General features: G+C 50.6%; 2 protein-coding genes across 2 annotated transcripts in view; both read left to right on the top strand.

Annotated features, from left to right (window-relative positions):
- The window catches only part of ARPC5L (actin related protein 2/3 complex subunit 5 like), a 360,768-nt gene that overhangs the window by 261,795 nt on the left and 74,238 nt on the right, over window positions 1–24,735 (top strand). The window lies entirely within an intron of this gene.
- OLFML2A (olfactomedin like 2A) overlaps window positions 1–24,735 on the top strand; it is a 37,519-nt gene that overhangs the window by 5,998 nt on the left and 6,786 nt on the right. Inside the window, exons 2-7 of the mRNA XM_050760599.1 lie at window positions 3,176–3,439; window positions 11,367–11,474; window positions 15,594–15,800; window positions 17,725–17,974; window positions 20,416–20,652; window positions 24,401–24,586. Of these exons, the coding sequence (XP_050616556.1) occupies window positions 3,176–3,439; window positions 11,367–11,474; window positions 15,594–15,800; window positions 17,725–17,974; window positions 20,416–20,652; window positions 24,401–24,586 (1,252 nt within the window). The remainder of the gene's footprint in view (window positions 1–3,175; window positions 3,440–11,366; window positions 11,475–15,593; window positions 15,801–17,724; window positions 17,975–20,415; window positions 20,653–24,400; window positions 24,587–24,735) is intronic.

Genomic DNA, 24,735 nt, shown 5'->3' with positions numbered 1-24,735 from the left:
GATAAGGCCACTCCACTCCAGCCTGGGTAACAGAGCAAGACCTGTCTCAAAATAATAAGAAGAAGAAGAAGGAGAAGGAGAAGGAGAAGAAGACTGGTTCACACTTAAGATGGACTCAATATGTGCTAGGCCCTGTTCTTTACTTTTGTTAACTCATTTAATCCTCACAACAACCTCATGATGTGAAAGCCCATTTTACAGATGAGGAAACAAAAGCACAGAAATATCAAGTTGCCTACAATCTCATTGAGGCTCCAGATGCCATGCTCTTAACCTTGTGCTCTAGCATGTCTGCAAAATGCAGGCTCATTTACCCAACAGATATTTACAGAGCTCCTACTGTAGGCCAGGCAAACACTGTTATGAAGACATAGGAGGAAACCAGACAAAGGCCCTGCCTCTAATGGTACCTATTGCGAGGGGGAGACAGAATATACACAAAAACAGGTCTCATATTTCAGGTAGTAATCGGTTCAGTAAAGAAAACAAAGCCACTAGATGAAGGGATAGAGAGTAGCAGGAGGTGAGCAGTCAGGGAAGGCTTCTCAGAGGAGGTGACACGTGAGCAGAGAAGTGATATAAGGAAGTGAACCATGGAAATATTGGGGGATAGGAGTTTCTGGGGAGGGTATGGCATATACAAAAGCCCTGAGGCTGGAGTAGAGAGAGCCGTAGAAAGGGAAGGTCAATAAGGAGTGGTTCAAGAGAGAGTATCAACTCACATGAGCCTTGAAGGCCATGGTAAGGGCTTTGAAGGTCACAACACCTCCCCAACACACACAGAGGTAGGTTTGTTTTGTTTTGTTTTGTTTTGTTTTGTCTGAGACAGAGTCTTGCTCTGTTGCCCAGGCTGGAGTGAAGTGCGCGATCTTGGCCCACTGCAATCTCCGCCTCCCGGGTTCAAGTGATTCATCTGCCTCAGCCTCCTGAGTAGCTGGGATTACAGACGCCCGCCACCACGCCCGGCTAATTTTTGTATTTTTAGTAGAGACAGAGTTTCACCATGTTGGCCAGGCTGGCCTCGAACTCTTGACCTCAGGTGATCCACCTGCCTTGGCCTCTTAAAGTGCTGGGATTACAGGCGTGAGCCACCGTGCCCAGCCAGAGGTATTATTTTAAAGTGTAATGCATGTGAAACCTGGTATATAAGTGATCAATAAAAGGTCTCCATAATTTTTATTATCATAGTAAAGCAAACATAACAAAAATTATCATTTTTAAGTATATACTTCAGTAGCATTTGGTACATTCACAATATCATGCAACCATCACTGCTATCTATTAATAGTTCCAGAACATCTTTGTCATCCCAAAAGGAAACCCCATGCCAATTAAGCAGCCACTCCCCATTTCCGTCTCTCTCTAACTCCTGGAAGCCACTAATCTGTTTACTGTCTCTATGGACTTGCCTCTCCTGGATACAGCATTTCATATTAATGGAACCATATAATATATGGCCTTTTGTGTCTGGCTTCTCTCACTTAACATAATATTTCAAGATTTATCCATGTTGTAGCTTGAATCAGTACTGCATTCCTTTTACTGTTGTTTTTTTTTTTTTGAGACAGAGTCTCACTCTGTTGCCCAGGCTGGAGTACAGTGGCCTGATCATGGCTCAGTGCAGGCTTGACCTCCCAAGCTCAAGTGATCCTCCCACCTCAGCCTCCCTAGTAGCTGGGACTACAGGCTTGCGCCACCATGCCCACTTAATTTTTGTATTTTTAAAAGAGACAGGGTTTCACCATGTTGGCCAGGCTGGTCTCGAACTCCCAACCTCAGGTGATCCACCCACCTCAGCCTCCCAAAGTGCTGGGATTATAGGCATGAGCCACTGTGCCCAGCCCTACGTTCCTTTTTATGGCTGAATATTTCTCTATTCAGTTGATGGACATTTGGGTTGTTTCTACCTTGTGGCTACTGGGAATAATGCTGCTGTGGACATTCACTTCCAACTCTTTGTTTGGATACCCATTTTCAGTTCTCTTGGGTATATACCCAGGAGTAGAATTATTGGATCTTATGGGAATTTTATGTTTAACTTATTGAGGAATTGCCAAACTTTTTCACAGCGCATTATTTAAATTGTCGAGCCAGCTGAGGTGGCACATACTGTAATCCCAGAACTTTGAGAGGCCAAGGCAGGAGGATCACTTGTGGCCAGGAGTTCAAGACCAGCCTGGGCAACATAGTGAGATCCCATCTCTACAGAAAATTTAAAAATTAGCCGAGCGTGGTGTCATGCACTTATAATCTCAGCTACTTGGGAAGCTGATGCAGGAGGATTGCTTGAGCCCAGGAGTTTGAGGTTACAGTGAACTATGATCCCACCACTGCATTCCAACCTGGGCCAAACAGCAAGACCCTCTTTCTACAAAAAACAAAACAACACAAAAAGACTGGGCGCATTGGCTCATGCATGTAATCCTAGGACTTTGGGAGATGGAAGAGGGAGGGTCACTTGAACCCAGGAATTCAAGACTAACCTGGGCAATATGGCGAAACCCCATCTTTACAAAATATACAAAAATTAGCTGGGCGGGCCGGGCGCGGTGGCTCAAGCCTGTAATCCCAGCACTTTGGGAGGCCGAGACGGGCGGATCACGAGGTCAGGAGATCGAAACCATCCTGGCTAACACGGTGAAACCCCGTCTCTATTAAGAAATACAAAAAACTAGCCGGGCATGGTGGCGGGCGCCTGTAGTCCCAGCTACTCGGGAGGCTGAGGCCGGAGAATGGCGTGAACCCGGGAGGCGGAGCTTGCAGTGAGCTGAGATCCGGCCACTGCACTCCAGCCTGGGCGACAGAGCGAGACTCCGTCTCAAAAAAAAAAAAAAAAAAAAAAAAATTAGCTGGGCATGGTGGCACATGCCTGTAGTCCCAGCTACTAGGGAGGCTGAGGTGGGAGGATCACTTGAGCCTGGGAGGTCAAGGCTGCAATGAGCCATGAGCAGGCCGCTGCACTCCAGCCTGGGCAACAGAGTGAGACCCTGTCTTTAAAAATACACACACACACACACACACAGCTATTATTATTAAAAGGCCTTCACCACCTCTAATTGCACCCCCTCCCACCCGCCAAACACTCTCATCCCAAGGCTGGCCATCTCTCCCTTCCTCCCTGCCATAGCACTGCCTAGTAGTAACTCACTGGAGCCCCTCTTGCTCCCCCCAACAGGTGTTTGGGGACCTGGACCAGGTGAGGATGACCTCAGAGGGCTCCGACTGCCGTTGCAAGTGCATCATGCGGCCCCTGAGCAAGGATGCTTGCAGCCGAGTACGCAGTGGGCGGGCGCGCGTGGAGGACTTCTACACGGTGGAGACCGTGAGCTCGGGCACTGACTGCCGCTGTTCCTGTACCGCGCCTCCCTCCTCTCTCAATCCCTGTGAGAATGAGTGGAAGATGGAGAAACTCAAAAAGCAGGCGCCCGAGCTCCTCAAGGTAGACTTGGTGGGGTGATGGAGGGAGTAAGGGCCTATCATGAGCTGGAGCCTGCTGTCTTGCCAGTGAAAATTCCACATGCTCTGTGAGGCGGGTGCTGTTACTGCCCCATTTCACAGATGAGGAAACTGTGGCTCCCTGAGGGGAAGCCACTTTTTGCCAGGAAGTGACAGAGGCAGGATTCTTCTGCTAGTTTATCACCTATTCCAATGTCTTGTATTTTACCCAAACCAATTCAACTGTTGGCACCTAGCTATACTTTAAATTTTGTGGCAGTGTATTGTTTTTATTTTATTTTATTTTATTTTATCTATTTCTTGAGAAAGAGTCTCGCTCTGTCGCCCAGGCTGGAATGCAGTGGCATGATCTCGGCTTGCTGCAACTTCCATCCCCCGGGTTCAAGCGATTCTCCTGCCTCAGCCTCCTTCGTGACTGGGATTACAGACATGCACCACCACACCCGGCAAACTTTTGTATTTTTAGTAGAGACAGGGTTGCAACGTGTTGCCCAGGCTGACCTCAAGTGAACTGCCTGCCTCAGCCTCCCAAAGTGCTGGGATTACAAGCATGAGCCACCATGCCTGGCCTTCTCTGAGTTCTTAAACCATACTGTGAAATATAGGATCATCTCCTCATTTTAGAGGTGAGAAAACCAAGGTTGAGAGAACTTAGGTAACTTGCCCAACCTCACATAATGATGGACAGCCTCCAATCTATGCCATGCTTTTGTGCAAATTAGAAACTTTCCACCAGGCATGGTGGCTCATGCCTGTAATCCCAGCACTTTGGGAGGCTGAGGCTGGAGGATCACCTGAGGTGAGGAGTTTGAGACCAGCCTGGCCAACATGATGAAACGCTGTCTCCACTAAAAATACAAAAAATTAGCCAGGCATGGTGGCGGGTACCTGTAATCCCAGCTACTCAGGAGGCTGATGCAGGAGAATCACTTGAACCCAGGAGGCAGAAGCTGCAGTGAGCTGAGATCACGCCACTGCACTCCAGCCTGAATGACAGAGTGAGACTCGGTCTCAAAAACAAATAAAGAAACTCAGGCCGGGTGCGGTGGCTCATACCTGTAATCCCAGCACTTGGGAGGCTGAGGTGGGTAGATCACAAGGTCAGGAGTTCGAGAGCACCCTGGCCAACATGGTGAAACCTCGTCTCTACTAAAAATCCAAAAATTAACCCCACGTGGTGGTGCACATCTGTAATCCCAGCTACTTGGGAGGTTGAGGCAGGAGAATTGCTTGAACCCAGGAGGCAGAGGTTGCAGTGAGCCGAGATCGCACCATTGCACTCCAGCCTGGTCAACAAGAGCAAGACTCCATTTCAAAAAAAGAAAAGAAACCCTTGAGGTCCCGTAGGAAGATGAGAAGAGCCACCCGCTCTGGGCAACACAGCCCCGTACCAGGGCCCCCCGCCAGGACCCATGGTTTGGTTAGACATGTCTGCGATAGATGTCAGTCCCCACAGCCAGTGGGCACCTTCATGCCATTTGTGCCATGCTCAGGTAGGTGCTTAGTGGGTCTGGTGGAGCTAAGATTTAAACCCAGGTCCTGCTGCATCCAGAGCATGAGTTCTAAACCACCTTGCTTTCCTGTCTTCCTTTTTGTAAAGGACCAGATTGTTGTTTGGTGTCTTTTTTTTTTTTTTTTTTTTTTTTTTTGAGGCTGGATCTTGCTCTGTTGCCAGGCTGCAGCACAGTGGTGCAAACACAGTTCACTGCAGCCTCAACCTCCTAGGCTCAAGCAATCCTCCCACCTCAGCCTCCCAAGTAGCTGAGACCACAGGCTCAGCTAATTTTAAAAATGTTTGTAGGCCGGGCGCAGTGGCTCATACCTGTAATCCCAGCACTTTGGGAGGCCAAGGTGGGCGGATCACGAGGTCAGGAGATTGAGACCATCCTGGCAAACACGGTGAAACCCCGTCTCTACTAAAAATACAAAAAAATTAGCCAGGTGTGGTGGCGGGCGCCTGTAGTCCCAGCTGCTCAGGAGGCTGAGCCAGGAGAATGGTGTGAACCCGGGAGGCAGAGGTTGCAGTGAGCCAAGATTGCGCCACTGCCACTGCACTCCAGCCTGGGTGACAGAGTGAGACTCCATCTCAAAAAAAAAAAAAAATGTTTGTGGAGATGGAGTCTTGCTGTGTTGCTCAGGCTGTTCTCAAACTCCTGGGCTCAGGCAGTCCTCCCCCCTCAGCCTCCCAAAATGCTGGAATTACAGGCGTGGGTCACTGTGCCTTTCCAGTTTGGTGCCTTTTGAAAGTATGTTTTTCTTTTATAAACTACATCTATTTTGCCTGTTTGGTGTCAGAAACTGTGAAAGGTCTGAGATGTTACCCTACTTGTAAGCTAACAAGTTAGCCTGCCAGTTTCATGGAAGCTGGCAGAAGATGCAGCCTCCTGGTTCAAAGACAAAGGACTTTATTACAGCAATTGCCAGGTTTCCCCGGCTCCAATTGCCATGGGCTAATGCAGTGAGGGTCAGATAACACCTGCATGTATAATAATGTGTGTTACAGAGAGGAGCCCTGAGCTTAGAGAATCTGAGTCTTTTGTAACAGGCACCAAGGATGCCTGCCCTTTCCTCTGGAAAGAAACAGTGTCTGTCTTCCAGAGCTGTTCACTATACAGCTAGATGGCTCAGCACGGAGACAGTCAGTGCCTCTGCACGTAAGTCACTCAGAAAAGCAAGAGATCCGTGAAGAACTGTCTCCCAATGCGTGGCTAAAAATGTTTTCTTTAAATTCAACTTTAGTTTTGTTTTTGTAATGCCTGAATGAATGCCAAGCTCTCAGAATTGGGTGGGGAGTCAGGGGGAATGAATTTTAAGCAAAGTGGCATCTTGACAGCTTGGCAGTCCCTGGATCACACTGTCTCCGTGGGTCTCACTTAGGACCCCGCAGACTCAAGGCACCCAGGCCATAGGCCAGTCTTCAGTTATAGGAACAAACCCAATTTCTGCTCAAGTCAACTTCTCGATAACTGAATTGTACATGTTTGACATGAGGACACAAAGCCCTTTCATAAACGCTGGCTCATTTAATCCTTGCTACAACCCTTTGGAGAGGGGACTTATGGTACCAGCTTTATTAGTGGGAGAATCTGAGGCCCAAAGAGGGGCTGTGGCCTGCAAGAAAGTGTGGCAGTACTAAGATTTTTTTTTTTTTTTTTTTTTTTGAGACAGAGTCTCACTTTATCACCCAGGCTGGAATGCAGTGGCGCAAACTCAGCTCACTGCAACCTCCACCCTGCTCACCCTTTCAAGCGATTCTTATCTCAGCCTCCTGAGTGGCTGGGATTACGGGCGTGCGCCACCATGCCTGGCTCATTTTTTTTTTTTATTTTTAGTAGAGATGGGGTTTTGCCATGTTGACCAGGCTGGTTTCAAACTCCTGAACTCAAGTGATCCACCTCCCTCGGCCTCCCAGTGTGCTGGGACTACAGGCGTGAGCCAAGTATTAAGATTCGAGCCCAGGAATTCTCTACTTTGTCCCCTGCCCATTGAAGGGTCATGAGACCTCTTTCTTAGCCAGGAGCCCACAATCCCTTATGCCTTCTCAGTGCACAGCTGCCACAGGGCTCTGGGTCAGCAGAGCTGGCTTAGGGTAATGGGGGATTGACCCGGCAGGTGGGGCTGGAGGACGAGGAGAGGATACGCTGCCTCACTGGTACCCCAAGGGTGGGAGTGGGTACACTTTCAGAGACCCCCCCAAGAGGAGAAGGCGGCAGAGGCAGTAGGAGAGAGGGCTGGGGCTTCCTCCTGTTCAGTTTGGCTCCCCCTCCCTCGGCAGGACATTCTCTCTAAGCATCCCCCAAAGGAGGAGGCTAAGGGGAGCCCATGGGATGGGGCTGGGGCACCTACCCTATATCCCATCCCATCTCTACCCCAGCCCTTCCCCTCAAGCTAATAACTCCAGCTGTGGTTTGTCCTCAGCAGCACGGCTATGGTAGGAGACACACTTTGAGTAGCATGACTACTGTCCCCATCTTGTCTGGGGGTTGGAAGGTGCCTGTCACCTCCCCACTCCTTTTTCTTCCTGATGGGACCAGACATGGATCCTGCCTCGAAGAGTCCCCAGGCTTGTGAGGACACAGCTGCTGACCCCAGTAATGGCAGGGTGATCAGTGCTGGGCCAAGGGACATCCCAGGGACTGTGGGAGCCCCAAGGAGGGGATAGAAGGATAGAGCTGGGCCTTGAAAGATGTGTAGGAGTCCCTGAGGCAGAGAGGAAAGAGGGCATTTCTGGGTAATGGCAAGCGGGGTGGGTGTGGCACCGGCTTTCTCTCTTCTCTGGCCACACCCGCACCTGTGACTTCCTCTAGCACAGCGCTTCTCAAGCTATCTGTGGTGAAGGGCCAGTTTCTTAAAGATTAAAGTTCTCTCAAGAGCCAATAGTTTCGTAAAATGCTATACAAATGAATTATTAGAAAAACTAAATGAGGCAGACCAGGCGCAGTGCATCACGCTTGTAATCCCAGCACTTTGGGAGGCCGAGGCGAGTGGATCACCTGAGGTCAGGAGTTCGAGACCAGCCTGGCCAACATGGCGAAACCCTGTCTCTACTAAAACTACAAAAAATTAGCCAGGTGTGGTGGCACACACCTGTAATCCCAGCTACTTCAGAGGCTGAGGCAGGAGAATTGCTTGAACCCGGGAGGCAGAGGTTGCAGTGAATGGAGATCACGCCATTGCACTCCAGCCTGGGCGACAGAGCGAGACTCCATCTCAAAAAAAAAAAAAAAGAAAAATGAAATGAAACAAAGGCAGACATACACAGGATAAATCTAGTGTTTTAGTGTGAGAGTCCACAGAGATAAAATTGCTCTGTCAAGTGCTATAAAAGTTCCTGAAAAACCTACTCCCATTTTCTATAATGATTGTACCACAGGCTGGTATTAAGCAGTTTGAACCTGTGCTGCTCAGCAGATCGCACATTGAGTGGCATGGCTGGAAGCACCATCTTTCTCCTCTCCTCCAGGTCATAGCACAGGCTGCTCCCTTTACTTGGCATGTCCTTTCCTGGGCAACTTTGCTTAATTAGTGCTCCTCCTACAGAGCTCGGCCCAAACAAAACTTCCTTCTGGCAGCCTTTCCTGATCCACACCTGCACCCAGAAAAGATCAGCACCCATCATTAATGATCTGGTCACCTGTGTGTCAGTCACTACCTGTGCCCCTGATTCTGGCACCTGTGTGTCACTGCTTGTGTCCCCGATCTAGGCACATGTGTGTCACTACCTGTGCCCCTGATTCAGGCACCTGTGTGTCACTACCTGTGTCCCCTGATCTGGATACCTGTGTGTCACTACCTTTGTCCCCTGATCTGGGCATCTGTGTGTCACTGTGTCCTTGGCAGCCTGTGAGGGACCAGGGTGCCCCGCGTTGGTCTTGCTTATCACTGTCCTCAGTGCCTGGCTGAGTAAGAATGTGCTGGCCTGGAGGAGGGTGGCACGGGCAGATCATGGAGGGGTCAGATGCCAGACTCAGGAGATGAGAAGCCACATGTGGGCAGTGGGGAGCCACAGAGAGTCATCTTGCAAGGGACCGACCCTCGCCAAAGCCAGTGTTGGTGGCCGCGAAGGCACCAGAGTGAAGCCGGGAGCTTCCCATGTAGCCCCTGGGGGGAGCAATCAGCGCTGCTGGGCTTCATGAAGGCCGGTCTGTGTCCACGCAATGCTGAGCTCTGTCCAGACACAACTGCTCCTTACCACGGCCCTATTGCCCCATTTCTTAACACAGAAAACTGAGACACAGAAGCGTCTGTGGGCATGGTTCTCAATCTGTGTTCCATAGAGCCCCAGGGGTCCCATGCAGACCCTCGGGGCCAAAGCCAGGTTGTGGGAGAGCAGAGAAGCCACTGAGCCTATCTTTGCTTCCAGCAGAGACTCCCACCCCCGTCTCTGTTTTAGAGATCAGCTTCTGCTCAAAGAAAAGCTCTCTGGCTTAAAACAGTTTGAGTACCCCCTGGGAAGGTGGGAGTAAAACTGTTTTGGAAACAGCCAGCCAGGACCAGACTGGAGCACTGGCCTGTGCAGGCCCTGGGAAATGCCGGAGGGCTCAGGGTGGGGCTACGCGTGAGGGTGGGCCCGAGGAACTGCCCTTCCCAAGAAGCCAGGGAAGGCTAATTTCCCAACCAGCCCCTTGTGCCAACGTCTCCCTGACACTCTGGCATTTTGGCCATCTGGAGGGAGTGTTATATCCTGATGAGGCGTGACAGAGAGGAGAGGGGGAGGGGCAGCTGTAGGGCAGAGCCCTGGGCTGGGCAAGGGATACCCAGCGGCTGCTCCAGGTCCTGCTGCTGACCTGTTGTGTAAGGCCCTCTCTCTCTCGGCTGCCATTTCCCTGTCTGAGCATGAGACAGGAGCCATAAAGCATGATAGGAAAGAGACGGTGATTCATGATATCTCCCCAGCCGAATGTTGGGAAAGAGACGTGGATTTATATGAATTTGGGTTCTACTCCTGGTTCTACCTTTGAACAGCTGGGTGGCCTTGGGCAAGTCACTTCCCCCCTCTAAACTGCAGCTTCTCCATCTGTAAAATGAGGGTGAAAGTTGTCCATACGTGGTGTTAGTTCGGGCCACCAGAGGCAGGCTCTGAAGCCAGAGATTCATGTGCAAGTGATTTAATTTGAAAATACTCCTGGGCTGGACGTGATGGCTCATCCCTATAATCCCAGTGCTTTGGGAGGCTGAGGCAGGAGGATCACTTGAGGCCAAGGAGGGAAGATCATTGTTCAAGACCAGCTGGAATAACATAGTAAGATCCCATCTCTACAAAACATAAAAAACTTAGCTAGGCAGGATGGTGAACACCTGTACTCCTAGCTACTCCAGAGGCTGAGGTGGGAGGATTGCTTGAGCTCAGCAGTTCGAGGCTGCAGTGAGCTATGATCGTGCCACTGCACTCTTTCCTGGGTGACAGAGTCTCTGAAGAACAAATAAACAAAAAAAGAAAATACTCCCCAGAGAAACTGGAAATGAAGTGAGAGAAGCAAGGTGGGGAGAGGAGGGCATCCAAGTGAGGGTGTGGTCTTGGGAAAAGTGCCAGCCTCAGTCACATCCCCAGAGGAACTCTGGAGTGGGTACAACCGCTCAATTCGTCCCCACTGGGGCTAGTGAGTTGGCATTATAGATGTCCATGTCAGTAGGTCATTGCCTCAAGGCAGCTGCAAGAGGATGTGTACTCTCTGGCACTTTGGGGACAAAGCAACTCTAAAGAGAGTCACAGATGCAGGCACATGGAAGCCAGGGACGGGCACAAAAACTAGTAAGAGGGATCTCAGAAGATCCGGACAAACTCCTCCAGTGCCCACTACACACCTCATGAGGTTGTTACAATGATTAATTGGTATAACTCCTTAAAGCCCTTAGCACAGCACCTGGCACGTGGTAAGGGCTCAGAAGATGGAACCTGTGGCTTTTCTTGTGATTATTAGCAGGCTGGGGCTGGTGAGTGCCCAGGGCCCATGCCAGTCACTCTGAGGCTATGGGGTTCTGGAGTTCTCTTTTATTTTAATCATTATTATTATTATTATTATTTTGGAAGAGAGCCTCACTCTGTCGCCCAGGCTGGAGTGCAGTGGCATGATCTCAGCTCACTGCAACCCCCATCTCCCGGGTTCAAGCGATTCTCCTGCCTCAGCCTCCCAAGTAGGTGGGACTACAGGTGCACACCACCATGCCTGGCTAATTTTTGTGTTTTTAGTAAAGATGGTGTTTCACCATGTTGGCCAGACTGGTCTTGAACTTCTGACTTCAGATGATCCACCCGCCTTGGCCTCCCAAAGTGTTTGAATTACAGGCGTAAGCCACAGCGCCTGGCCCAGGTTCTGGAGTTCTTCATTGCAGCAGGGCTCCTTTTACCCTCTGTGCCTGGCTGGCCACGTGCTGCACTCTTTGCCTAACCATCCCCCTTCCCCGGGCAGCTGCAGTCCATGGTGGATCTCCTGGAGGGCACGCTGTACAGCATGGACCTGATGAAGGTGCACGCCTACGTCCACAAGGTGGCCTCCCAGATGAACACACTGGAAGAGGTAAGGGTGGGGCTGCTGCCAGACGCCAGGCTGGTGTGATGCTGGGGGCCAAGGGCACTGTCCGAGGGGCCCGGGCAATCCAGGCTTCACCCTGGTGACCATGGGAAGCCACACTCCAGCCAGGAGTTAGGGGAGGGAAATGCTGGCCACAGGGTCCAGCCTCTGGGGAAGAGGTCTAACTGGCTCAAGGGCCTGCGGGAAGCTGAAGTCTGAGTGGAGAAACTGAGGCACCTGCTGGTTGTATCAAACGGGTTCAGAGGGAGCTGGAACTTGCAGTTGCCCCCAGTGTACCAAGATCAGGACCCACAACTCTGGGTACACCATTCACACGAGATTCCTTGGTGGCTGGGCATGGTGGCTCAGTGTCCTGGCGCAGTGCCTCACACCTGTAATCCCAGCACTTTGGGAGGCCGAGGCAGTCGGATCACTTGAGGCCAGAAGTTTGAGACCAGCTTGGCCAATATGATGAAACCCCATCTCTACTAAAAATACAAAAATTAGGCATGGTGATGCATGCCTGTAATCCCAGCTACTCAGTAGGCTGAGGCAGGAGAATCACTCAAACCTGGGAGGCGGAGGTTGCAGTGAACCAAGATCGTGCCACAGCCTGGACGACAGAGCAAGACAGTCTCAAAATAAAAAATAAGATACCTTGTCGGAGTACCCCCTGGGTTGGTAAAACATGGCAGGACTGGCCGAGCCCACTGGGCTAGTGCCCAGCTGCTATGGAGGCAGAGGTGCTACGTGTCCTGTCCTGGTCAGGGTGAAAGTGCTATAGGACTGGGCAGGGGACCAGGACTGCCCCTGGGGACAAGGACAGAGTTGGGCGAGCATGGGGGTCTGAGCTGCAGGTTCGAGGTTTGTATCTCTGCTGGCACAGCGTCACCTCCGCCTGTTTCCTGCATCCGGCCTCTGCTGGGCCACTGGGAGTCTGGGGACATACAGCTGCCAGGAGCGGGCGTGGGGGCTTCCTTTCCCAGCTTCCTTTACAGAGGGAGGGGGCACCTGGGCATCCTGTGCCCCAGGGTGGGAGATTAACCCCTTCCTCACCCCAAAGTTGGGATCACAGTGGCTTTAAGTATTCAAAAAGTGTTTGGTATGTACCTACTGTTGGCCAAGCCCCTGGCAGCAGGGGAGAAAGCTGACACTTGGTGAATTTCTTCTGTGTCCCGGGATTTCCTGTGCAGCTAGTACATTCCAGGCCCTCCCGTTGCTGGCTCTCAAGTTATTCTCCTTTGATCTTTCCTCTTGTAACCTCAGGAAATGTTAACCCACTTCATGTAACTCTGAGCCAGACGATCAGGAGGGTATATCTGCTAGGCCTGGAACAAACCAGAGATGGTTTCCACAGCCACAGAAAAATGAGTTTTTAATTATCTTCTGTTTTGCATTATCTGTGCTTTGCTTCTGTTAACCATGGTTTACTAAGTGATAACCTTATGGAAAAATTAAAAGCAAAAAGCTTTTGTTCACCCTGGGAGGAGGTGGGGAGAGAACAGCTGGCTCCCTCTGCCAAAGGGAAGAACCTCCTAGGGGGTCAGCAGCAACTTGGGGTCTCAGCTTCCCTCTGCTCTCTTCCCTGACACCAGTAGTTCTCAACTAGGGGTGATTTTACCCCAAGGGGAAAACTGGCAATAGCTGGAGACATTTTTGGTTGTTACAACTTAAGTGGGGGACAGGATGAGTGCTACTGGGCTTCTACTGGTTAGAGGCCAGAGATTTGGCTAAATACCCTGCAATACACAAGATAGTCCCCAAAAGCAAACAGCTATCTGGCAAACGTCAATAGCGATGAGGTTGAGAAAATCTGTCATACGCTTTGACTTCTGTCATCCCTGGGATCCAGTTTTTTGTTGTTGTTGTTGTTTTTGTTTTGGAGACAGGGTCTCGCTCTGTAGGCCAGCCTCAATGTCCCAGGATCAACTGATCCTCCCACCACAGCCTCCCAAGTACCTGGGACTGTAGGTACACACCACCACACCCAGCTCATTTTTTGTGTTTTTTGTAGAGATGGGGTTTTACCATGTTGCTCATGCTGGTCTTAAATTCCTGGGCTCAAGCCTTCCTCCTGCCTTGGCCTCCCAAGGTGCTGGGATTACAGGCATGAGTCACTGCACCTAGCCCCTGGAATCTAGTTTAAAATGCACTTTCATATTCCATAGCCTTTCTGGTCCTCACAGTGACCCTGCCATTTAGTTGTTATTATGATGACATAATAGCCCATTTTACAGGCAGGGAAACTGAGGCTCAGAGAAATAGTTATTAGCCCAAAGTTACCCAGCCAGGAAGTAGAAAGCAAAGATTTGAACCGAAGGGTATCTGACTCCTGCCTGTTGTCTCTTGGTCCCTGAACCTGAGTCACCCAGGGCTGACTGGACATCAGTCACTTTTAGGTTACCTTTTCCTCTGTAACAATTTCTACAAATGAAATTGTGGACCCATAATTCTATTGCTCCGTGGCTTCTCAGCAAACTGCTGTTTTCTGCCTCTGACTTCTGTCTCTCCTGCTTTAGCTGAAAAGTAGACTCAGACGAAAGAATCCCAGGTCTACTAGAGCTTTGGGGAACTGAGACTGATACCTGCCAGGCCCCCCAGGTTTCCAAGTCCTCTATAGTGAACAAGGCCAGCTTGGGCGACAGCCCAGCAAAGGAGATCCCTAGATAGCGGGAGGTTTACAGAGCGAGGAGCATTGCGGTTCTAAGCAGTCTGTCTGCTCCTGGCAGGATTCAGAACCAGGAGTAGATCCAGGAGCTGGTGTGGGAGCTGCTAAAAGTGGGCAGGGAGCCAGAGTCCCAGCAAGGGGAGATGAGGCAGGGAAGGAGAACAGGTCTGGGAGTAAAGACAGGACTCAGTGCAGGGAAAGGAGCCGGTACAGCCCAGGAGAAAAGTTGGAGACTTGGAGGGGGCAGAGATTCACCCTCAGCAAAACCCCAAAGGGTTTCACTCCATCTACATTGTTTGAAGATTTTACAAGCAGAGGGTATTTATGTATTATGTATACAATTTTAAAGTAAATTTAAAGTAGCAAAAGATCGGAAGCAACTTGAGTAACCATCCATAATGGGCAGGGGGTGGTGGCTCACGCCTGTAATCCCAGCACTTTGCAAGGCTGTGGTGAGTGGATCACTTGAGGTCAGCAGTTCAAGACCAGCCTGCCCAACATGGCAAAACCCCGTCTCTACTAAAAATACAAAAATTAGCCAGGTGTGGAGGCACACGCCTGTAGTTCCAGCTACCCAGGAGGCTAGGCAGGAGAATCACTTGAGCCCGGGAGTAAGAGGTTGTTGCAGTGAGCCGAGATGGCACCACTGCCCTCCAGCCTGGGCAACAGGGTGAGACTCCGTCTCAAAAAAAAAAAAAAAGTAACTATCAATAAGGGACTGGGTGGCCAGGTGCAGTGGCTCACACCTGTAATACCAGTGCTTTAGGAGGCCAAGGCAGGCAGATCACTTCAGGCCAGGAGTTCAAGACCAGCCTGGCCAACATGATGAAACCCTGTCTCTATTAAAAAAAAAAAAAAAATAGCTGGGCATGTGGTGGGTGCCTGTAGTCCCAGCTACTCAAAAAAAAAAAAAAAAAAAAAAAAAAGAAAAAGAAAAAGAAAAAAATAAGGGACTGGGTAAATAAATTGTGACCTCTCAAGCAATGGCATACTGTGTGGCCATGAGAAGGAACAGAGCACAATATATGCAGATATGCATCAGTTCCCAAAATAGGCCGTTCAGTAAAAAAGCAAAGTGGTAAAAATATGTGTGTATGTATACATGTGTTCCTCTGAATACACAGACTCTCTTTAGAAGGATACACAAGGAACCTATAAAAACTGTCAGCACTGAGAAATAAAGGTGGGAGGGTGACATTTTTATAGCCATTTATATCTTGTAAATTTAGTACCATGCACACGTATTTTTTTATTCCTTCACTTTTTAAATTCAAAAAGTTCATAAATACAGGGTCTCTTGGGGCCTATTTTTCCTGCCCATGCTTGCTGGGACTGCCCCCAGCCCATTCAGGGTACTGGATAGCAAAGCCTAATGACCGAAGCTGGGGTGTCCCTCCAGGCTGGGGGTTCAGAGGAAGCTGGCCCAGGAAAGACCTCCAATCCTGCCCCCTCCACAGAGCATCAAGGCCAACCTGAGCCGGGAGAACGAGGTGGTGAAGGAGAGCATGCGCCACCTCAGCGAGCAGTTGAGGCACTATGAGAATCACTCCGCCATCATGCTGGGCATCAAGAAGGAGCTGTCCCGCCTGGGCCTCCAGCTGCTTCAGAAGGATGCCGCCGCCGCCCCCACCACCCCTGCCACGGGCACTGGTAGCAAGGCCCAGGTGAGGCCCCAGCTCTGATCACAGGGCGGGAGCTGGCTGAGCTTGGGAGCTCAGTGTGCCAGGACGTTGGCCCTGAGGGCCAGCTTGGTGGGGGTTTGGGGTTGTAAGATGGGGTTGAGGGCTGGCACAGCTAGAGAGTCCCTGGCAGGGTGAGGTGCAGGGGGTACCTGCTGTACAGCAAACACAGTCAGCACAGGGAATGGGGATAGGCCTGGGGATCCTGCCAAGGAGGCTGGTCCCTAAGCCAGGTGTTTGGCAACCTTCTCATTCCCAAGTTTGAAACTAGTGGGGACAAGCTTGTGGAGGCAGTGCCCCCTGCCTAGCCCTCAGAGACCAGGTTGGCTGCAGCAAAACTGCTTCTAGCCTCCCCTGCTGTGGCTGGGCCCTTGGCTGGGTTGAGCCTGCTCAGAGGGAGATGGGCAATGCCTCAGGGACCCCTGCAGACTGATACCCATTCATCTAACCCACCCTGGGGTAGAGAACTCCAGTGCACCCAGGCACTCCACCTCCAAGCTCAGAGCACACAGTGAGCAGAGCCACTGGTTCTGTCACTAGGCAGAGTCACCTGTGACAGATAACCTGCGTGCAAATGTGATAAACATCCTCTCTGTAGGCAGACGAACTGCAAAGCTGGTTCTCCCTCTGAGCAGATCGATTAGAAAGAACAACTACTTTTGGGTGAGCCAGTTGCACAGAGGCTCCAGCCTTTGCTGGGTATGTGGCTTGGCGAATGGAGCGCAGACTGTATTCAACCCCTTTCGGGCTCCTCTGGCCAGTCACCCTTGGGCAAGACACAAGCCACACCGTTATTCACGCTGGCCTTGTGTTTCGGTGAGTGACTGAAGAAGGGAGCTGACATTTGTGAAATTCCTACCTTAAAACTTGACTTTCTCACAGACATCGTCAGTGAATCCCATCGTCACCTGGGAGGAGGGGTGACACTGCCCATTTGGCAGATGAGGCACGGAGAGAGGTCACATGGAGAGGCGGTGGCGGAGCTGGGACTGGCAGCTAGGTCTGCGTGACTGCCAAGCCCACCCTCTTCCTCTCTTCCTCTCCACATCTCGGTCTCCTTTGCTGACACTGTGATAATGGGGCCATTTGTGTCTGCAACTGGGACCGCCTAGGTGCCGATAAAGCGGCTAGGAAGCCTGGGCCTTGGCCCCCAGCTGGCTTCCTGCTCATTCCCGTGCCAATTCCGCAGGCGAGAATGAAGCGTGTTTTGGCAATGGTGCAGAAGGGACCCGGCTACTGTACTTGCCGTATCTGCTGGAGTTTCTGCCTAACAATGAGTGATGTCACAGGCCCTGTGTTCTTGTGCCAAGCCAGCATCAGAGGCATTTAAATAGGAAGTGAAAATAACAAAGCACAAAACGTTAGAAATGGCATATCCTAGAGGTTGGGTGACCAACCCTGTCCCAGTTTGCCTGGGACTGAGGGTTTTTCCAGGATGCAGCACTTTTAGTGCTAAAACTAGGAATGTTCCAGGCACTCTGGGATGAGTTGGTCACCTTGCCTAGGTGCCTAAGAACCTCTCCCCTGCCCACGTACTAAGACCACTGAGGAAGAGAGACAAGGCTGGGAAGGTGAGCAGGTAGAGGAGGCTGCCTCCCGGGGAGCTGGTCCTTCTGGCCTGCCCCCCAGGGGGAGTGGACAGGAGTTGGAAGTGGGACAGGAATCTAACCTATCAGGTTGGACTTCCAGCCTGCAAGGGAACCAAAGAGCCGGGTGAGGAAACTGAGGCAAACCAGTCATGGATGTAGCCACCATGGTGGGGTAAAGGAAAGCTGTGACTTCATGAGCGCTTGGGACATAGGGCCTGCGGCAACACGGCCACCTCCAGCCCCCACGTTCTGAGCTCCCAGGACTCCCCATAACATTTCTTCTACTGTCCTTCAAGTCTGAGACTTCTCTTCCCTTCCAGGACACAGCTGGAGGAAAAGGCAAGGACATCAGCAAGTATGGCAGTGTGCAGAAGAGCTTTGCAGACAGAGGCCTCCCAAAACCTCCCAAGGAGAAGCTGCTGCAGGTGGAGAAGCTGAGGAAGGAGAGCAGCAAGGGCAGGTTCCTCCAGCCCACAGCCAAGCCCCGCGCCCTGGCCCAGCAGCAGGCTGTGATCCGGGGCTTCACCTACTACAAGGCGGGCAAGCAGGAGGTGACCGAGGCGGTGGCAGGTGAGTAGGAGGGGAATGGGGACCCTGGGGAGTCGGGGATGGATGCCTCCTAGGAATCCCCTCAACTTCTCTGCAGTCGGACCACCCCAGATTCAGTTACACCCATTGATTACCTGTTGGGTGCTCTCTGCTCATCCACATAGGGGGATAACACCCCACTCAGGGGGTCACTGGGATGCAATAGCAAAACCAACCTGCAGGGCCACTCGGTGGCTTTCCAGTATGTACAGCTGTCTTCACCTTTGCTGGACTTTTCTTTGTGCATTTGAAGATGTGCCGAAGGTCCACTCTGACCAGGTGACGGGGAATGGCAGAGACACAGTCCCTGTCCCCACACATCTCATAGTCTAGTGAGAAAAAATACCTATGACCAGGCAGCTGCCACAGTGGGGGGCAGGAGAATACCGGGCTCCTGAGAAGTGACAAGGGCTTTGGGGGCATCTCTCATTTCCTCTCCATCTCCTCCCTCTTCTTATATCCCCAAGGAAGAGCCCGCAGACTCTTGTATTTTTCCTGCAGCTCTCTGCTGGATCACGGAGAAAGGTGACAAAGTAATTGGCAAACAAGAGACACAAGTTTCAAGATACCCCAAATTTCTGATCCATCTCTACCGGTTGTGGTTCCTGATTTCCCCACTAAGACCCTCCCCAGATGGCTGCTCTCTTCTGATGTCCCAGAGGGGCGTCCCAAACCTGCTCCTCCCCTTCCTGGGTCCTGCTGACCACCTCCTCCTGCAAAGCCCTCCTTCCAGCCCATGTGCAAGGGGCGCACAGACGTGAAACAGTCAGGGACCAGGCTCCTTTGAGAGCCTTCTTGTTTCCTGGCCTCTCAGGACTCAGGGGCCTCTTCCCCCTGGTCCCAGCTGCAGGCCCAAGCCCTGCCAGCTTGGTCTGGACATGGCACAAAGCCTCTGACCTCTGGCTGGGACACTGCCTAAGAACAGCTGCAGGCATCTGACTCTGCCAGCAAGGCCTGTGGGAACAGGCGCCCTGTCCTGGCAGGCTGCTGAGGCCAGGCCTCCCTGTGGTCCTCCTCAACCAGAGGGATGACCCCCATCCCCACCAGGGCCCAGTCTGCCCACAGCAGGGCCTGTGTAAAGAGGAAGCCCAAAATGGAGAAAAAAAGAAGTCAGGTTATTGTCCTCAAGTCAAGGGGTCTCTGAGCTCCTCCCCAAGCTGACCAGGCGGTCCCCTGGGCACCAGACCGTCCTAGTAACAGCACCATTCCTTTGTCTCCCTGGTGTCACAATTTTTTTTTTTTTTGAGACGGAATTTCGCTCTTGTCACCTAGACTGGGTGCAATGGTGCAATCTCAGCTCACTGAACCCTCCGCCTCCCAGATTCAAGCAATTATCTTGCCTCAGCCTCCCAAGTAGCTGGGATTACAGGCACGTGCCACCATGCCCAACTAATTTTTGTATTTTTAGTAGAGACTGGGTTTCCTCATGTTGGCGAAGCTGGTCTTGAACTCCTGGTCTAAGGTGATCTGCCCGCCTCGGCCTCCCAAAGTGCTGGGATTACAGGAGTGAGCCAGCCGTACCCGGCTGGTGTCACAAAAGCATTTCCCTAAACCCTTCCTTCCCTTCCTTCCTTCCTTTCTCCCTTCCTTCCTTTCTTCCTTCCTTCCTTCCTTTTTTCTTTTGAGACAGGGTCTCACTCTGTCACCCAGGTTGGAGTATAGTGGCATGATCATGACTCACTAAAGCCTTGACCTCCTGGGCTCAAGTGATCTTCCCTTCTCAACCTCCCTAATAACTGGCACTACAGGCGCCCATCACCACACCTGGCTAATTTTTTCTATTTTTTAGTAGAGACTGTTTTGCCATGTTGGCCAGGCTGGTCTTGAACTGCTGGGCTCAAGCGATGTGCCTGCCTCAGCCTCCCAAAGTGCTGGGATTACAGGCACCAGCCACTGGATCCAACCCTCTAAGCACTTTCGTTCATGCCGTCACATTTGATTCTGGCAGCAGCTGCATTTTCCATGGCAGAGTGAAAGGAGAAGGCCTGTAAAATGGAAACAAGAGCTTCTCTCTAGAATTGAATCTAGCAAATGACAGAACTGGTACAAAGTGCTTGATGCGTAGGAAGGAAAGAGATCTCCTTTTTGGTACCTCGTATTTGCTGGAATCTGTGCAAATGTTTCTGTACATTTTGCTGGAGTCACCACCACAGTCCAGCATGGTGGGCTCATGACTCACAGAGGTGGCCCAGGAAGGCAGGGGGACTTGGCTGAGGCCACCTGGGTGGGTTTAGAGCCGTGACTGTGAAGTCCTCCCTGCCTCCCACTTTGAGACCTTTCGACCACTTGAGGTGTAGGGAGGCCCTGAGGAGGCCCCCCCTCCACTCCCTGGGGCCCCTGAGATGGGGGACCAGCAGACCTGAGGGAGACCCACATGGCAGCAGGTGGTGCTGGGATGTGAGCATGGGGTCTTCTCTCTGCAGACAACGCCCTCCAGGGCACTTCCTGGCTGGAGCAACTGCCGCCCAAGGTAGAGGGCAGGTCCAACTCCGCAGAGCAGGATGAGGCTGAGCCCAGGTCTTCAGAGGGAGTGGACCTGGCTCCTGGCACCCCCACCTCAGTCCCTGCCACCACCACCACCACCGCTCTGACCACCCCAACCCCCACCACCAGTCTCCTGCCCACCGAGCCACCTTCAGGTCCAGAAGTCTCCAGCCAAGGTGAGTGAGCCTCACAGGGGTCAGCACATTGTAGCCTGTGCCCGAATCCAGCCCACAGCCTGTTTCTGTGAAACCCTCAAGGTAAGAAATGCTTTTTACAGCTGGGCACGGTGGCTCACTCCTGTAATACCAGCACTTTGGGAGGCCAAGGCGGACGAATCACCTGAGGTCAGGAGCTCAAGACCAGCCTGGCCAACATGGAAAAAACCCCTCTCTACTAAAAATAAAAAAGTTAGCCAGGTGTAGTGGCGGGTGCCTGTAATCCCAGCTACTTGGGAGGCTGAGGCAGGAGACTCGCTTGAACCCAGGAGGCAGAGGTTGCAGTGAGCTGAGATTATGTCACTGCACTCCAGCCTGGGAGGCAGAGCTTTCTTTTTTTCTTTTTGAGACAGATTCTCACTCTGTCACCCAGGCTGCAGTGCAATGGTGAGATCTTGGCTCATTGCAACCTCCATCCCCCGGGTTCAAACAATTCTCCTGCCTCAGCCTCCCGAGTAGCTGGGATTACAGATGCCTGCCACCACACCTGGCTAATTTTTGTATTTTCAGTAGAGACAGGGTTTCACTATGTTGACCAGGCTGGCCTCTAACTCCTGACATCAGGTGATCCTCCTATCTCAGCCTCCCAAAGTGCTGGGATTACAGACATGAGCCACCACACCCAGCCCAGGTAGTATTTTCAACAAATTCTTCTTAAAATGTCACCTAGAATGCCATCATTAAATCCAGCAACTATTTTTATTTCTTTATTTCCTGTGTCCAATCGTTGGCCCTGTTTTGATGTCAGCACGTATAGTTTTGCTTTGTGTCTCATGGTAGAAATCTTCCTTGTTAAGTCATTGATCCCATCCTTCTGAAGGGATCTTGGCTCTCTGTGGTGACAGTCCTTCAAACCCTGTCCTGCTTTGGTCCAAGGTCATTCCACTTCTAGGAATTTTTCCTGAAGGATCCACCAGCAGTGAGAACAACAGCTGCAGCTTAAGTAGTTGCATCATGGCATCATTTCTAATGTCAGAAAACTGGAAATAACCCGAATGGCTGACATGGGGAGGACTGGTCAGATAAATTCAGGGCACAGCTGTCCACCGGCCTGGCAGACCTTGAAATCACATCATTAGGCCGGGCGCGGTGGCTCAAGCCTGTAATCCCAGCACTTTGGGAGGCTGAGGCGGGTGGATCACGAGGTCAGGAGATCGAGACTATCCTGGCTAACATGGTGAAACCCCGTCTCTACTAAAAATACAAAAAACTAGCCGGGCGTGGTGGCGGGCGCCTGTAGTCTCAGCTACTTGGGAGGCTGAGGCGGGAGAATGGCGTGAACCCGGGAGGCGGAGCTTGCAGTGAGCCGAGATCACGCCACTGCACTCCAGCCTGGGAGACACAGCGAGACTCCGTCTCAAAAAAAAAAAAAAAAAAAAAGAAATCACATCATTAAAAGGCTATTTAATGATGAGAGAAATTGCTTAACGGAGGCTAAAAACAGGATACATAAAACTGTATACTCAGTTTTTTAAAGTATGTCTGCATGACTGTACATGCAAAGAAAAAAGAAAAGGAAGGAAATGCCACATGCTTAAATTTTGCTTTGCATGGGAGAAGGGTGGGAGGGGGTAAGGGATAAAAGACTACATACTGGCTACAGTGTATATACTGCTCAGGTGACGGATACATTAAAATCTCAGAGATCACCATTAAGGAACTCACCCATGTAACCAAAAACCACCTGTTCCCCAAAAACTATTGAAATAAAATATTATTATTATTGTTGTTGTTTTGTTTTTTGGGGGGTTTTTTTGAGACGGAGTCTGACTCTGTCATCCAGGCTGGAGTGCAGTAGCGTGATCTCTGCTCACTGCAACCTCTGCCTCCTGAGTTCAAGAGATTTTCCTGCCTTAGCCTCCCGAGCAGATGGGATTTCAGGCACACACCACCATGCCTGGCTAATTTTTCTATTTTTAGTAGAGACAGTGTTTCGCCATATTGACCAGGCTGGTCCTGAACTCCTGACGTCAAGTGATCTGTGAAATAAAATTTTTAAAAAGAGAATAAAAGAACAGAAAAAAAATTTTCTTTGGATAATGGCAGTTTTTAGTTTTATTTTATTTTATTTTATAAGAGTGTAAATTTTATTTTTAAAAAAGTAAAATAAAAAAGAAAAACCAAAAAAGAAAAAAAGTTAATTTTTTTATTGACAAAAATTGTATGTATTCATTTGTTTGGCATACTGCAGAAAGAACAATTTTTTTAATGTATGTATTTATAATGTACAACATAATGCTTTGATATGTGTACACACTGTGAAACGGCTAAATCAAGCTAATTAGTATATATATTACTTCACATTACTTATCTTTTTTTTGTGGCAAGAACACTTAAAATCTGCTCTCTTAGCAATATTCAAGTATACAATATGTTGAACTTATTCCTGTTGTCTAAATGAAACTTTGAATGCTTTAAACAACATCTCCTCAATCCCCCCATCCATTAGTAACCACTATTCTACTCTCTGCTTTTATGAGTTTGACTTTTTTTTTTAATTTTTAATGTTTATTTTTATTTATTTATTTATTTTTGAGATGGAATCTCACTCTGTTGCCCAGGCTGGAGTGCGATCGCGTGATCTTGGCTCACTGCAACCTCCACCTCTCAGGTTCAAGTGATTCTCCTGCCTCAGCTTCCCGAGTAGCTGGGATTACAGGTGCCACCACCACACCCAGCTAATTTTTTCATTTTTAGTAGAGACGGGGTTTCACCATATTGGCCAGGTTTGTCTCAAACTCCTGACCTTGTGATCCACCTGCCTCAGCCTCCCAAAGTGCTGGAATTACAGGCGTGAGCCACTGTGCCTGGCCAATTTTAATTTTTTTTTTTTTTTTTTTTTTTTTTGAGGCAGTGTCTTGCTCTGTTGCCTAGGCTGGAGTGTGGTGGTGTGATCACAGCTCACTGCAGCCTCAACATCCCAGGCTCAAGCAATCCTCCCACCTCAGCCTCCCCAGTAGCTGGGACTACAGGTACACACCACCATGCTCACCTAATTTAAAAAAAATTTTTTTTTTTGTAGAGACAAGGTCTTGCTATGTTGCCCAGGCTGGTCTTCAAGTCTTGAGCTCTAGTGATCCTCCCACCTCAGCCTCCTAAATTGCTGAGATTACAGGTGTGAGTCACTGTGCCTGGCCAAGTTTGACTATTTTAGGTTCCACATATGATGAATAATATAACTTTGAAGATTTTTATTTTCTCCATTCTCCTTTTTTTTTTTTTTTTTTTTTGAGATGGAGTTTCACTCTTGTCACCCAGGCCGGAGTGCAGTGGCGTGATCTCCGCTCACTGCAATCTCCGCCTCCTGGGTTCAATCGATTCTCCTGTCTCAGCCTCCTGAGTAGCTGGGATTACAGGCACCGCCTACCACACCCAGCTAATTTTTGTATTTTCAGTAGAGATGGGTTTCACCATGTTGCCCAGGCTGGTCTTGAACTCCTGACCTCAGGTGGTCCACCTGCCTTGGCCTCCCAAAGTGCTAGGATTACAGGCGTGAGCAACTGCACCTGGCCTCCATTCTCCTTTTCTGAATGTTTTATGTTTTTGGTAATGATCAGGCATTGCTTTGATGATGAGGAAAGGGGAAAGAAGGCCATAAACAAAATATCAGGAGAGATTTAAGTTAGACCCAGATAACATTGCCAGCCTGTTGCTCTGGCTGGGGGCTTTGGGAATCTGTGTACCAATGCTGCCTGCCCTCCTCCCACAGGCAGAGAGGCGAGCTGTGAGGGCACCCTCCGGGCTGTGGACCCCCCCGTGAGGCACCACAGCTATGGGCGCCATGAGGGAGCCTGGATGAAGGACCCTGCGGCTCGAGACGACAGGATCTATGTCACCAACTACTACTATGGAAACAGCCTGGTGGAGTTCCGCAACCTGGAAAACTTCAAGCAAGGTCAGGGACCCCAGAGGTGGAGAGGGGGCCGGGTATGGACAGCCTGGGGAGGGGTCCTCATGGAGACTTGGCTTTCCTTGCCTTGTGGGTTTCTATGGTATAGCCTGGTTGAGCTCCAGATTGTTAGCCACCCCAAGGAGGGGGGTCTG

The sequence above is a fragment of the Macaca thibetana genome, chromosome 15, assembly GCF_024542745.1.
Source record: "Macaca thibetana thibetana isolate TM-01 chromosome 15, ASM2454274v1, whole genome shotgun sequence".
Lineage (NCBI taxonomy): Eukaryota > Metazoa > Chordata > Mammalia > Primates > Cercopithecidae > Macaca > Macaca thibetana.
The sequence above is the reverse complement of the archived record's forward strand: the minus strand, read 5'-3'. Positions and strand labels throughout refer to the sequence as shown.